At 45.1% G+C, this 13,926-nt stretch overlaps 1 protein-coding gene across 5 annotated transcripts in view; it reads left to right on the forward strand.

The window, feature by feature from the left end:
• TFAP2A (transcription factor AP-2 alpha) overlaps nucleotides 1–9,408 on the forward strand; it is a 19,588-nt gene extending 10,180 nt beyond the window's left edge. For 2 of the 5 annotated variants that reach the window (XM_014519074.2, XM_014519076.2), the window contains exons 3-8: nucleotides 310–361; nucleotides 2,770–3,001; nucleotides 3,826–3,912; nucleotides 4,001–4,119; nucleotides 6,308–6,449; nucleotides 7,685–9,408. In XM_014519074.2, the coding sequence (XP_014374560.1) occupies nucleotides 310–361; nucleotides 2,770–3,001; nucleotides 3,826–3,912; nucleotides 4,001–4,119; nucleotides 6,308–6,449; nucleotides 7,685–7,973 (921 nt within the window). In that variant the 3' untranslated portion in view covers nucleotides 7,974–9,408. Of the gene's footprint in view, nucleotides 1–309; nucleotides 362–2,769; nucleotides 3,002–3,811; nucleotides 3,913–4,000; nucleotides 4,120–6,307; nucleotides 6,450–7,684 lie in introns of all 5 variants that reach the window. The other 3 variants (XM_006021801.3, XM_006021802.3, XM_025201856.1) reach the window with 2 other exon arrangements.
• The last annotated feature ends 4,518 nt before the right edge of the window (nucleotides 9,409–13,926 follow it).

A 13,926-nucleotide genomic window follows, 5' to 3' on the forward strand; every position in this document is an offset into this window, starting at 1 on the left:
GAAGTGCAAGGAAAAAAAAAACCCTGCGGGGTGACTTGCATTTCAGGGTCCTTTGGGAGAAGCCCAGGTGTTTTGATTTCGGGAGGGAGAGAAAGGGAAAGGGATCTAGGTCTGCTTTTATTTAAAACCCTCCAACTCTCCCTTCTGCTCCCACACCACCTTTGGAAAAAAAATCCGACATGAATTTGTTTTTTACATCGTTGGAGAGGAGAGAAAATGTAACTTGTAGCACACCCCAAGCCTTCCTAAGCTCGGTTCCCTTTTGTGATGACTCTCCATTGACACCCCACTGTATTCCTTTTGTTGCAGCATGTAGAAGACCCGGGTATTAACATCCCAGATCAAACTGTAATTAAGAAAGGTAAGCCATTTCCTTTCGCATTCCGAGCATGTCCTCACAAGCTGGGTACTATTGAAGGGAGAACTTGCAAAGCTCCTTCCCCTCCTTCCTTTTTTTTCCCCCAAATATCATTTACTAAAGGCTGCGGACAGAAAATAAAATAGATCAGCCGGGCTTGAACTCAGCCTTCTGTGTAGGAGCAGGTTTTGCAAGAAAGTGCTATCGTCTGATGGAGAAAATCAGATCCAGGGTGGGTTTTTTGTGTGTGTTTTTTTTCGAGTGCGTCCTAATGCAATTCTGCTTTGTGCTTCCACCAATTCGTCTGGCTGTGACATTATTTAATGGCTGGCAAGGGCTCTGCAATAGTACGGAATGGTTTGCCTCCTTTTAATCACGAGGATGAAGGAAAATAAAATGGTAGATGGCTTCGTAGCAAAGGCGTGGAGTTCTTTATAGTGTGATCTCTGGGAAGCTTTGGGTGGGGAGGGGGGAGGTTCCTCAGTGCTTGGAAACCGGTTGCTAATTGTGTCAGATTTAGCTGGTGGTTTCGCTCAGATCTTCCTTCAAATGACCTAAGGATTTTGAAAATCGCGTTCGGGCTAGTTTGCAAAAGGCGGTTCTTGGTGGCGAGGTGGCAAGTGATTGGTTTGCACAGGAGGTGGTGGAGCAGCACTCGCTGGATGGAGGGCTCCGAGCAGTGGCATGCTGGACTTCTCTTGGCAACATTGTGGTGTTTGGGGAGTCTCTGCCCCAGCAGAGCGAGATACTGGAGAAAGCCGTTCTCCCTTCTTAACCCCACTCGCTATACAGTAGGCTAGTTTAAAGTTTCAATTTTTTTTTTCTGTCTGTGAAGCCTTTGTCACGTCAAATTAGATGTGCAAGGGATAAATCTTAAGAGATGCTCTTTCCAAGTCGACATGATAATTGGCTCTTTTATTAGTAATCTCAAGAGTTCGTTTAACTCCTATTGTCTCTATTAGCCTCCCCAGAGCTATTAATGTCACAAGTGATCTATCCAAAACCTAACCCCCCTCCTACCCCTGCCATCGGCTTGGGCTATCCCCACCAAACTAGACATGGGGGGCGGGGAGCCCGGGCGACAAAACAGGGGGAGAGTAAACCTTTTTTAATGCACCCGCGTGGAGCTGGGATGCAACCTACATTGCATGAAAAAAACAGCTGGGCGGATTGCAGTGGTGCTTACATATCTGGTGGGAGCCGCCAGGGCTCCCCGCACTTTTGAGTAGCTCTGAATCAATTCCAACAATAGCCTCCGCTTGACTGCTGGGGCTTGATTATTTTATTTATGTAATATATATATATATATATTGGTTGCTGTGTGTGTGGCTGAGCCCGCGAAGCGGCCGGATTTTTTGTTGTGGGGGGTACCTCTTCCCAAAAAAGGCTCTGCCATTTGCTCATCAGGCTTGCTCTCTGGGTGAGGGCTGCCTCCCTGTGTATTAGCCATTTCTCACGTTCAAACTTCTAGGCTGAAAACATTAGAGCCGGCTGCATTGCACAGCCCCTCTCTCTGCAGATTGATTAGGACCTACATGTACACACCAGTTTAGCATTTAGGGGCTGGATTCAGAGGCAGCTTGCTGGGCTTTCATTAGTATTGCTGTTACTATTAGTACTGTTGTTGTTTGTAGTATTAGTTATATTATTAGTAGCATTGGTATCAGTATTATTGCTGTTATTAGTAGCATTCCTATCAGCATTGTTACTATTGCTACTAAAGCTACGAATAAGTTCCTACTGATACTCATGCTACTATTGATACTAGAACTACTAATATACTCTTATTGATACCGATGTTACGTAACTGATCCGAATGCTACTGCTAATAATACTGTTGGTACAAATGCTACTCTTGTCACTATTTAGCAGTAGCATTACTGTTGTTACCATGGGCACTCGTATTGTTGCTATCATTACCACCATCATCATTGTTATCACTATCATCATTAGTCTGGCCATCATTCCCCTTATGATGAATAATATCAGCGGCAAGAATAAAAATCATCATTGTTGCCATTATGATCGTCATCGTTAGTGGTGTTATTATTATTAGCGTTATTATCATTGTTATTGGTGTCGTTTGCCATTATTATTATTATTATTATTATTATTATTATTATTATTATTCGGGGAGCGAATCCTCTTGTGAATCCCTCCCCCTCCCGCCTTATACCGTGCGGGGCTGGCAGCCGACCCGATTTGCTTTGGGAGCTCGATGGCTCTATCTGTGATTCTTCTTCACAAACAAGGGCGCCGGCGCGCCCGGCTGCTCCTCGATTTCTTGCCCGGGTTTGGCGCGGGGGAGAAAAGGGCGCCTGCTCCGCGCGGATCGTGCGGGGAAGGGGCGGGCGGGCCGGGGCACTAACGCCGCTGCCCCCCCTGCTGCCCCCTTCCCTTCTCCTCCGCAGGCCCCGTGTCCCTGTCCAAGTCTAACGCCAACGCCGTCTCCTCCATCCCCATCAACAAGGACGCGCTGTTCGGCGGGGTGGTGAACCCCAACGAGGTCTTCTGCTCCGTGCCGGGCCGCCTCTCGCTGCTCAGCTCCACCTCCAAGTACAAGGTCACGGTGGCGGAAGTGCAGAGACGCCTCTCCCCGCCCGCGTGCCCCAACGCGTCTCTGCTGGGTGGAGTGCTCCGGAGGTGAGGGCCGGGCGGGGGACGGGGCTCCCAGCGCTGTGACAGCCTGGCCACTGCCACCCCTGCCCACCCCTGCAGCTGAAGCCGGGGCAAGGTGTCCCTGCAGCCAGGGCACCAGGGCTGTGCTGGGATGGGGCCACGGAGGGCACTGGGTTGGCTCTGACCTTGGCAGAGAGGGACCTTTGCTGCAGGGAGTCAACCAGGAGGAAGGGCCCTTTTCCCCCCACACCTCTTCTGCAGGTTTCCCCTGTTTGCAAGCAGATATTACAACAAAGTTTGGGATCTGTATTCAAGGGACATCCTTCCTTCCTAGATTTCATAGACATTAGGGGCGGAAGGGACCTCACCAGATCATCGAGTCCAGCCCCCCTGCCATAGGCAGGAAGTCTGCTGGGGTCCTTCCTTCCTTCCTTCCTTCCTAATATAATTTAATCCAGGCAGTTAAAGTGCACTTGGGTAGGGAAGAAAATCCAAGAGGAATGAATCCCACCACTTGTATTTAAAACCTTTGGGCTCCTCCTGTCTGGGTGTCAGCTAATAGGTGGGTGTTTGGAGAATCCTCTCTTGGCCCGATCCAGCAAAGCTCTGGGAATAGGGGTGTCCCGGGCCTTTGGGGCCAAGGCTGGAGAATGGCTGCTGGAAGGGACTCTCTCTTGAGTTGGAAAGGTGTCAGGAGTTGGGAAACGATGATGTTTTGGGTCACTACTTAGGAGCAGGTTCGGGAGTGTTCCTCTCAGATCTGTGCTTGTTTATGAGTTAAATCAGGGCTCTAGAAAACATGGGAACACAGCACTCCAAACCTTTGACCCACAGGATATCATTTGCAGGTACCAGTTGCCTTCAGTTTTGCCAGGTTTCCTCCTCCTGCCTGTTCCTCACATCCAACTTTCCTTCACCATCAACATTATCTTCTGGTATATTTTGGGGAAGGTTTTAAAGGGCCCTGAAATCTGACCTGGTTCCTATCAGTTTTGTTTCTAAGTGGTTTTGTGTGTGAAACAGGGCGAAATCTAAAAATGGAGGGAGATCTTTGAGAGAGAAACTGGACAAAATAGGATTAAACCTGCCAGCCGGGAGACGTAAAGCTGCTAATGTCACCTTACTCACGTCGCTAGTGGAGGGTAAGTGACTCCAAGATTGGAAAGGCTCCTTCAGAAAAATAAGGGGGGGTGGGGGAGAGGGGTTGCATTTTTTTTGGTTGGTTTTTTTTTCCTCTGTGAATAGAATGCCATTCTCCCCCTGTACTCCTTGTTTGAAGTCTGAAAGGCGTTATTTTCTCTAATCCTTATGGCTGAGGAAAATGTTCATTTTGTAACTTGGTCTTTGTTTTCACCTGAGATGGACTCAAAGACAATCCTGAGCTCTTAGCATTGCATTCTCTAGAAAGTATTTGCATTGGATACATGCTGGATCATATCCCACTGCCTTATTCAGTGCGGCCAGGAATAGATCCAGAGGAATATGCCAGACTTCAAGATGGGGTGGATAAGTGTTATTCATTTGAGTGACAGTTTACAGGAGCCAGCTTAAATTTCCCTAGTTTCTCCATTCCCACACTGAGGACTAAGCAATTTTAATTTTTAAAGAGCTGCAGCTATTTGCAGTTTTGTGTCTTTCCTCCTTAAACAACATAACAGTAAATCATTTAAGTTATTCTGACATCTGCATTGGAGAAATGCGTGACCATTACTTCCTGAATTAATTTGGGAATCCTTGACCTAAGTCATGAATTAAGGGTGTCCTGAAAGCCTCGGAGTTGCATTCCTTTGGTTCTCATTTTCAGAACACATGGTCTCTTTATTATACTTCTTCTCTACTTTACTTTGAGAGGAGGAGGTGAAACTTCTTTTAACACCTTTGGACTTCACATGTTTTCATAAATCAGATGAGGAAAGCTGATAGAGGTGTAGTCATTTTTAAAATAAGGCTTACTTTGCCACAGCTGCTTGCAGAAAAAAAAAAATTGGATCTATCAAAACTATATTTTCATCCCTTTCCTTTAGTTTTGGGTTTGACATCCTTTTTATGTTGGTTTAGATAAATACGTGAAATCTTTCTGAGGATGTTCAGGTTTGCTCATTGGAGGGACGTAGACAGCTTTGTTATTTCTTTGCATTATGTCCTGGGAGAAAGACTTACTTGGAGTGAAAAGCTTTATTAAAAGCTACACTTGATTAGGAAAAAAGTGGTTTAGCTGATCAACTATATCATTTCTGTACTGCCTGAGAAACTGCTATATAAGTCTTTATGTTTCATAAAGGCTTTACAATTGCATCCAACTGTAATTGCATACACTTACAATTGCCACTCTGTTGTAAATAAAAACTGGGCAGAGAAAAAAGAACTTGCAAGCAGTCTGGATTTGGTGGTGGCTCGTATTTGTGATATTTATGAACACAGAAAATGTCTCACTGTGTTCTGTTGTTCATGTAATGGGTTGCAAAGAATTTTCCTTAAAGAAGCAAGATCACCAGATAAAGTGGTAAAGATAGCCTGTCTCTCTCTCTCTCTTTTGTGGATGCTAATATAACAATGGTTTGGGCCCTGAGTCCCCTAGTGATGAGGCAGTTTCTGGAGTACTGTTATTGTTTATGATCCGCTCCATTTTATGGAAACAAGCTCACCGGACTGAGGCTTTGAAGCTCTAATTGGCGCATGCGTTCTTCCGGAGCTGGAGCTAATGGCAGGAAGCCCTGCAGTAAAAACCAACTGGTTCAGGAAATTAAAACCAAAGATTTGAAAATCAACAAAACAGACAGACTCAGTGGAATGACCCTAAAATTCTCATGGTTAATCGTTTGGGGGTGAAGGTATAATTATATGCGATCAAGTTAAATTTTAAACACTTAGCTGTTTAATGCAGTCTATTTAGAAGCTCTCTAGGAGTCATTATGATCAATATTAATCATTGATACACTGTAAAAGAATATGGAGAGAGAGCCAAGGTAAATCTCTGTTTTTCAAACAAATAGTTAACTGATGCCTATAAAGCTGAGCCGTACAGTGTGTCTACACAGGTAGATAGGCCATTCAGCTTCGTTCTGTACCTGCCTGGCTCCAGATTGAAACTTTCAAATGCATAGGGGTGATTTCACTTTAAACTGTTTTCTTGGACACATGCATTTTGCCTTGACCTAGATCAGAGCAAAGAAAACTCCTAACAGGAGAAGATGTGTCATTAGCATTCTGTGCAGTGTGCATTGGAAAAGGAAGTCTAAGTACAAAATAGCTTTTGCTAATCTATTTTGCCCCCTGCGCTATGTATATTGATTAGCGGTGTGTTTTCCCCCCCTCCCCCCTCCTTTCCAGGAGAAGCAGTACATCTAGCTAGAGATTTTGGGTACGTTTGTGAGACAGAATTTCCTGCCAAAGCAGTAGCTGAATTTCTCAACCGACAACATTCCGATCCAAACGAGCAAGTCACAAGAAAAAACATGCTTCTAGCTACAAAGTAAGACATTTACCTTGCTGGTGCCTTTGCTGACTTGGAGAGAACATCACACTGTTGGGGGCAGAGGGGTGGGGAGACCATTTTGGTTTGTTTGCTTGCCACTTAGGCAGTGCTTATGAATGATTTTGCAAAATCGTGCAAAATCATTGCATGTGCATGGGCAGCCTGGGGAACAGGGGGGAGACTGCATAACCGGCTGTATTTCCTAAAGAGAGTTTACATGCAGCTTTTCTTGCAAGTCGTTGTGAAACTGTGGGTGGGTGTTTATTTAAAGAAGGAAGAGAGTACCCTAAAGGGAAACGTTTGCTGGAGCTTTTTAGCTGAGCATATCCATTGCAATACTAAGAGGTTTCCTATTGACAGTAAAATAAAAGTGGCACATTAAAACCGATTTCAATGCATTCAGATCCTCTGTGGTCCCTTCCTCTTAAGCACCTCCTAAGTTACTGGGTGGCTAGAGGGACATTACAAATCTATGTCCAGCGACAATCTGCCCGCTGTTAAAACGCCAGCGGAGGTTGTCATTGGTGGGGCTGCCTAGACTTCCAGGTGGTGCGTGAAAAGAAAATGATGGTTTTGCTCTGGTTGCTGGAAATTAAAAGGCTTGTTTAGTGGCCCTTAATTACCAATGGGGATGTCACCAAAGGGCAGGGTGCCAGAGGGCCCAGGCAGAGGATGGGAGCCAGGCTAAGGCTGGAAGACATTAGCAGAGGGCTGAAGCTGCAAACTGCTTCAGCACAGCCTCGGGGCTCTGCTTCAAGGGGCAGCCTCTCTCTCCCTCTTTTTTTTTTTTTGTTGTTTTCCCAGCCATTTGTGCAGCGCCTCTGGTATCCAGTGTGACCTCTGCACCCTGCCCTGGGACCTCCCTTCCCTCTAGGGAAGCTGCCAGCCTCGGGCTAGTGCCAGCCTGGCCAGTGTGGGAAAGTGCCATCCCCCTTCCCTCTGCCTGAAGAAGGGTGGCTGTGCCCAAAAGCTTGCAATTAAAGACATTTTTTTTGTGTGCAAAAAATCTAATTGGTTTAATACAAGATATCACCTCTTCTCATTCCCCCCTTCCCCACATTCAGCTTGCCCCTCTGCTTTGCCCAAACGGGAGGGGGGGAATATCAAGCCCTTCTCTTGCCCCCCAGAGCTCCTGCGGGTAAAGATGCTGGGGGTGGGGGCAGGCCTGTGGCACTTGCGGGGCGCAGCTTGGGGGGAGGGTGGCTGGGAGGCGGTGTGTGTTTGTGCCACAGCAAGATCTGCAAAGAGTTCACCGACCTGCTGGCTCAGGACCGATCTCCCCTGGGGAACTCGCGGCCCAACCCCATCCTGGAGCCGGGCATCCAGAGCTGCCTGACCCACTTCAACCTCATCTCGCACGGCTTCGGCAGCCCGGCCGTGTGCGCGGCCGTCACCGCCCTGCAGAACTATCTCACCGAGGCGCTCAAGGCCATGGACAAAATGTACCTCAGCAACAACCCCAACAGCCACACGGACAGCAGCACCAAAAGCGGCGACAAAGAGGAGAAGCACCGAAAGTGAGGATCCAGCCCCTCCTCTTCCTCCTCCCCCTCCCCGCAGCCAGCATCCAGCCAGGCAACTCCTGCCTCCCCTCCCCCGTGCCCTCCTGCCCGGCCTGCTCTCCTGACTCCGCAGGACTGCTCTGCCCTCCCCCTCCCGGCACCATCCTCCCAGGGACTCCCAGGTTTGGAGAGAAGAGATCTGAGGCGGGAGTGGGGGGGGCCCATGGAGCCAGCAGCAACAAAAAAAGTTCTTTGAGCTCCCGAACTTTTTTGTTTCGAAATAAGAAACGCAAAAAAGCAGCAAAAGGACCTTTTTTTAAAAAAAAAATAAATAAAAAAAAATAGATGAAATGAAAGCAACAAAAAATAATCACGCTAAAAAAAAAAAATCTATGAGCTTCATCGGACTGCAAGCACCACCTCCCTTGACACAAACTTCTGGTAAGATTGTAGCCATATGACAAGACAGAAGTGACACACAAAAAAGCATACAACCCCCAGCGCCCCCTCTGTCCCCAAGCCCCTTCCCCAACAGAAGCCACAGCAAAAGCGAGGCAAAAAGGACTGATGATCTTTTATCAGTATTGTGAATAAACTTGAACACAAAACACAGAGCAGTTCCATGTCTTCAGTTTTAGAACTCTTTCCTGTCCAAGGTAAAGCGACCAACTTGAACTTTCTAATTGCAACACGATTCACGGCTCTTCTATAAGGGAATCAGTGTTCATTGTATGTATATATTTATTTATGTGTAATTTAATGGGAATTGTAAATATGGTGAGTCTGTTTTAAGCCTTTTTTTATTTATCTGGTGATCTCGTTTACCTCTTGTTTAGTGGGTTTTAAATCTTCCCCTCTTAGTTCATCATGTGGTTCATGGTACTTATTTAGATATCAGAGGTTTTTTGGGGGGGTTTTCTCTGGGATTCATCATTTTTAGCCCTCTTGTAGCATGTTAAAGGCGACAATGAAGCAGCTGAACAAATTTCAAACAAACATGAATTTTTATATATAATTAGTACTGACATTTAGTTTCTCATTGAAAAAGAAAAAAAAAAAGAAAAAAATCAGTGATGTTGGACCCCTGGCAAGATTTTTTTTTTAAAGAAAAGAAAGAAAACATGTTGGTGGTTTTCCAACCCTTATGTGCTGTGGCAAAAAGAAAAAAAATATTTTCATCCATTGTCCTCCTTCTGGAAGCACCATCAGAGCAATAAATTAATATTGTCTTTTAGATCAAGGTTTAGTTTTTCTTTCTTTCTATTTTTTTTTAATCCTTTTTTTTGTTTCAAAGAACTTCAAACATTTGGGACCACCTGGTATCCTGTATTTCCACTGGCCATATTGGAAGCAGTTATAGTTGTATTGTATTGAGTTGTGCTGGCAGTAGTTTCCATGCCTGTCAATGTATCATAGTCCTTTGTTGCCCAGATAAATAAATATTTGATACGCTTTATGTCGATTTTTTTATTCAGTGGCTGTCTTTACCCAGGCGTATTTTTGTTCTTGGCAGTATTTTTTATTCAGTATGGTTACAGTAATTGAGTTTAACTCTCCCTTGACAATTGCTCCTTGCAATAAGCAGCTGAACCCATTGTTTCCCTCAAGTATAATAAAAACTTACTTTCAACTTGGAGTTCAGAGCAGGGTATCATTTAGATATTCCACTGAGTCTGTATTCAGACAAATGACACAATAAAACACAATGTATTCTTTTGGATAAAAAATTGTCTGTACTACTAAAGAAATGACACACTATCTTTTCTTTATCCAAAACATAATTTTATTTAAAAAATAAAGTTTTATTTTATTTATGTTGACCTCTAGATTTTCATTTGTATTGAAGTAGATATGCGCTGTACAAAATTTTTATCTGTACATGTAAATTTGTACAGTTTAGTAGCATTAATGGAGGGGAAAAATGAGAGAGATGTTATAATCTGTCTCAAGAAGATTATCTGAAAAGCTAAAATAGTCATTTGGTACCAAATACAAGCCAGAAATTTGTGATGGGGGAACATTGTTCTACTGATAAAATGTGGACTAGAAAACAGAAAACCTCAGTATCCAGGCAGCAAAATCACCTCAAGATTTCTGGGCTGTGGTGAAATCTAGAGGAAGATGAATTATTTTAAATTTATGGCCAGGTTTTGTGACAGGTTGACTTCTGCAGGGGTGCCTTATTTATGTAGGAGAAAGAGAGCTGCAATCTTTAATCTTTACCCCTCCCTTGCTTTTGAAAGAAATTTGCTAAAAACTTTTTTTAAAAATGAAAGCCTAATTAAACTGTATTGGAGACCTATTTTAATAAAACACCATGTGACCCCCCCCCCCCAACTCTTTTTCAGTTCATTGTCTTTGGTCCAAACAAGAGGTGGAGTCAGTGTCTCTTGAACTATATTATGTTAAGGAGAAGGATTGCAAACGTGGCTTGAAATGTAAAGGTGTTTTTATTATTGAGGCTGTGCTTTCTAAGTGCTGTTGATGGTTTGGTGTGTGTCTGTCTGCATGTGTGTGCTTCTCAGGCAGAAATTGAGGAGGTTACTAGTGCGGTGTTTACAATGAATCTGCAAGGAGAATTAACATTTGCTCCTACAGTTTGACGTTTGGTAGGGTTGGTGAAGCAAAGCATTAGATAAAACCCAAGATGTTTCATTTTGCTTTGGTAATCTGTTTAGGGAAGGCAGTGTAAAATCAATCTTGCCCAGCAGAAAGAGAGGTGGTGGAGTCTAAATTCTATTTTCCAAAGCCAGGCAGTTTATAAAGAGTGTTTTTTTTTTTTTAATACAAAATTGAAAACTGGATCTTCAGCATGCAAAGCTGCGATTGTTTCTAAAACAGTTATTTATTATTTCCGAGAGAGACTGGTTAACTGTAAAGTAGATGTAACAAAATAATGAGGTGAATGAACCCTAACTGTACATATTCTTGACATAAATGAAATGCACAGTATTGTAGCAGGTGAAGTGAAGCATTGTCTATCTGGGCTGTTTTTCTTGGCTGCATCTCAGATTGTGTGTGGGATCCTCACCTCGGGCACAATAGCATTCATAAACAGCAATACGTTGCTGCTCTTTCTACAGCACCACATAAATACTCATTTCTAAACGAAAACAATCTTATTAAATACCATTCATTCATATCTGGATTTACACAAGCTTGTTACTTTTTGAAACCTGTGCCCAATATAATCATTTTATGCTGGGCAATGCATAAAGAAGTCTTATGCTAGAACATTATAAGGTCATAATAAATAACGTTTGAAAAATATAATTAGCCACTTGATTCCGGGAGTGGAGTATTTTAAATATCTTTATGCTGCCCTGACTTCCCCTAACACCCACCAGAAAGCGGAGGTGAAATGCATTCGCATAGATCTTTTTATTATTATATCCAAAGAAGGATTTTACAGGCGATAATGGAAATTATACTAGCTTCACTTTGGCCTCTTCTACTGTGACCAACATGCTGTTATTAAAACGTGCTAATTACTTGCGCATTCTCTGGATGTATTTTTAACGTTGTAATCAATGTTCAGCAGTAAAATTCTAGGGCATGCTTTATATACTAACAAATGTATATATATATTTTTTCCCATATCAGCTGTGAGCAGGAGGAATGGGTGAATGTTAACGACTTGTAGACCCTTCCTGCCACGCTGTGATAATGGCTACAGTTTTTAGAAATGTAGCACAATGCTCTTTCCAGCCGGCATCCTCAGCGCCCTCCTCCTGAAATCTGAATATACCCCACCCCTCCAAAAATCGAATATGAATAGAATTTGAGATATTACTGGTGGAGCAACCGTGCCCCGCAGCTGAAATAATATTTAAAATAGAAGGGATTTGACATTTGAGAAGTCAGTGGCTTGAAATACCCAGTTGTACTTAGCTAATTCAGTCCTTAACCTCTGGTTTCAAATAAATCAATTACAGTCGATTCCACTTCAGTTCAGAAGTGCACGAGGTTTTTAGTTAATTGAATACATTTTAGTCACTGGCTAGGAATATTCATTTATCACGATCCTTAAATTTCAAGGAGATTTCGGTGTGGCCCCTGATCAACTGGATGGCAGGAGCCAATCGACTGCTTGCTTATATTCTGTTTCAAAAAAAAAAAAAAAAAAAGAAGAAAAAAAAAAAGGGCCATCATATACATGTTCCTCCCCCTGCCAGAATCTAGTATTATGCAGATTCTTAGCATCTATATCTATATTGATATCTATGTGTGTGTGTGTATACATACACATATACATACAGATAGATGCACACGCATACATATACATACATATATATAAGTGCGTGTGTGCAATGTTTTTACAAACAAAGTGGAAGGGAAGTAGCACAGGCTGGCCAGGTAAAGGGTGCTGTGAAGCTCAGACTAGTGGACAGGGCCAAGTGACAAAGCAGGTGACAGATCCAACCCGACTGAAGAGAAATGTTAGTGGTGCAACACAGACAGTGTCTGCCTCTCTCGGCTGAGCTGGCTGCCACTGACCCAGGGGCTCTTGTTTTGCGATTGGCAAGTGGTAACTCTTGAGAGGAGGGTAGAACACGACGGGTTTCCTCCTGGAGAAGAGGGAGTTGGTCCCCTAAGCAGCGAGCTATGGGCAGAGGCGGTGTCTGCAGCATCCTGCTGGCAGTGGGTTGCTGTTTTGGAAGGGAAAGGGGTTAATTAGCGTCATTATCAATCACTAATGCTTGCCTAACGTGTCCAAAGACTAATCAAGTTAGGGGCCTGCACGGAGCAAGCAGCTGCTTCATCCCAGTTAAAGATTTGAGCCTCTCTCGCTCAGTGATTGGAAGTCCACGCGAGTCTCCGGCGGTGGCAGGGCTATAAACCAGGGTCAGATCGTTAGAGATCCCGGGCGGAGGGAGCAGCGCAATATAAATAACAAATGGCTTCATTATTGGAGTTACAGGTGCAAGCCGGGCCGTGAAAATGATCAGGCACCTCTCCAATGTGCGCCGGCCCCTTGTGACCGCGAGGCAGGGCGGGGGGGAGCCGGGAGTCCTTAAACCATCGGTTATGTACTCTGCACTGGCAGTGCCTGGGGCCCTAACCCGAGTCGCCGCGGAGTGTCCTGGTCCCAGGCAGGCGAGCAAGGCTCTCCGGCTCCCCTGATCTGCGAGGGGCAAGTCTCCCCCCTGCCAGCGCACGTGGACTTCGCTGGGGAGGTGAAAGCATCTGGGAGGGGGATTAAGCCCCGATCTGTGCTCCTTGTCTCTGCTTTGATGATCTGTGTCACCAAACGGCTGGGCAGGCAGATAGGTTTTTAAGACCAGGCGACACAAAACCTTGGCTGGGATGATCTAGCTGGGGACCGTCCTGCTTTGAGCAGGGGCTGGGACTAGATGACTCCTGAGGTCCCTTCTAATCCTAATTTTCTATGCCCCTATAGAAAGTAGAGGCTGGTGTTCTCCGGCTGCTTTGCTTTGGCCAGGACCCTCCCCCCCCATGTGGTCACTACTCTGGTGTCCAGCGAAAGGGAACAGCCAGCTAGTGTGATCCAGCAGGGGCAGGGGGCAGGTGCCTTTGGCCTAAGACCCACTGGATCCGATTGCCATCGCCGGCCATGTGTCCCTCTCCCCGCTGCCCCGATTCCGCGGGGCGCTTCAGCAGGTGCGGAGGGCACTGAGTTCAGGGGCGCTGCTCACTGCTAAACGCGCTCCAGCCCCTTGCAGGAGAGAGGTCTCCCATGAACCAAGCGCTCTTTTCTCCCTGTATTTCCTAATCATCATCATAATAAAGAACAAATAAGGGACCCGGATAGTTCTCAGGGACAAATCCAACCAAGCTCATGCGGAGGGGGGCGGGAGTATATTGTAGCAGCTCGAGGGAAATCCTGGGCTTCATAAAGGCAAAACAGAGCATTTGCTAGGGGGAGCTGTGTGCAATCTAGGCACTAGGACCCACTGAAAAAAATCCCACGGTGCCAGCTTTCTCAGGGTGACCCCCCGCGCCCAGATCTT

The sequence above is a fragment of the Alligator sinensis genome, unplaced genomic scaffold, assembly GCF_000455745.1.
Source record: "Alligator sinensis unplaced genomic scaffold, ASM45574v1 scaffold361_1, whole genome shotgun sequence".
In the NCBI taxonomy this organism is placed as follows: Eukaryota; Metazoa; Chordata; order Crocodylia; family Alligatoridae; genus Alligator; species Alligator sinensis.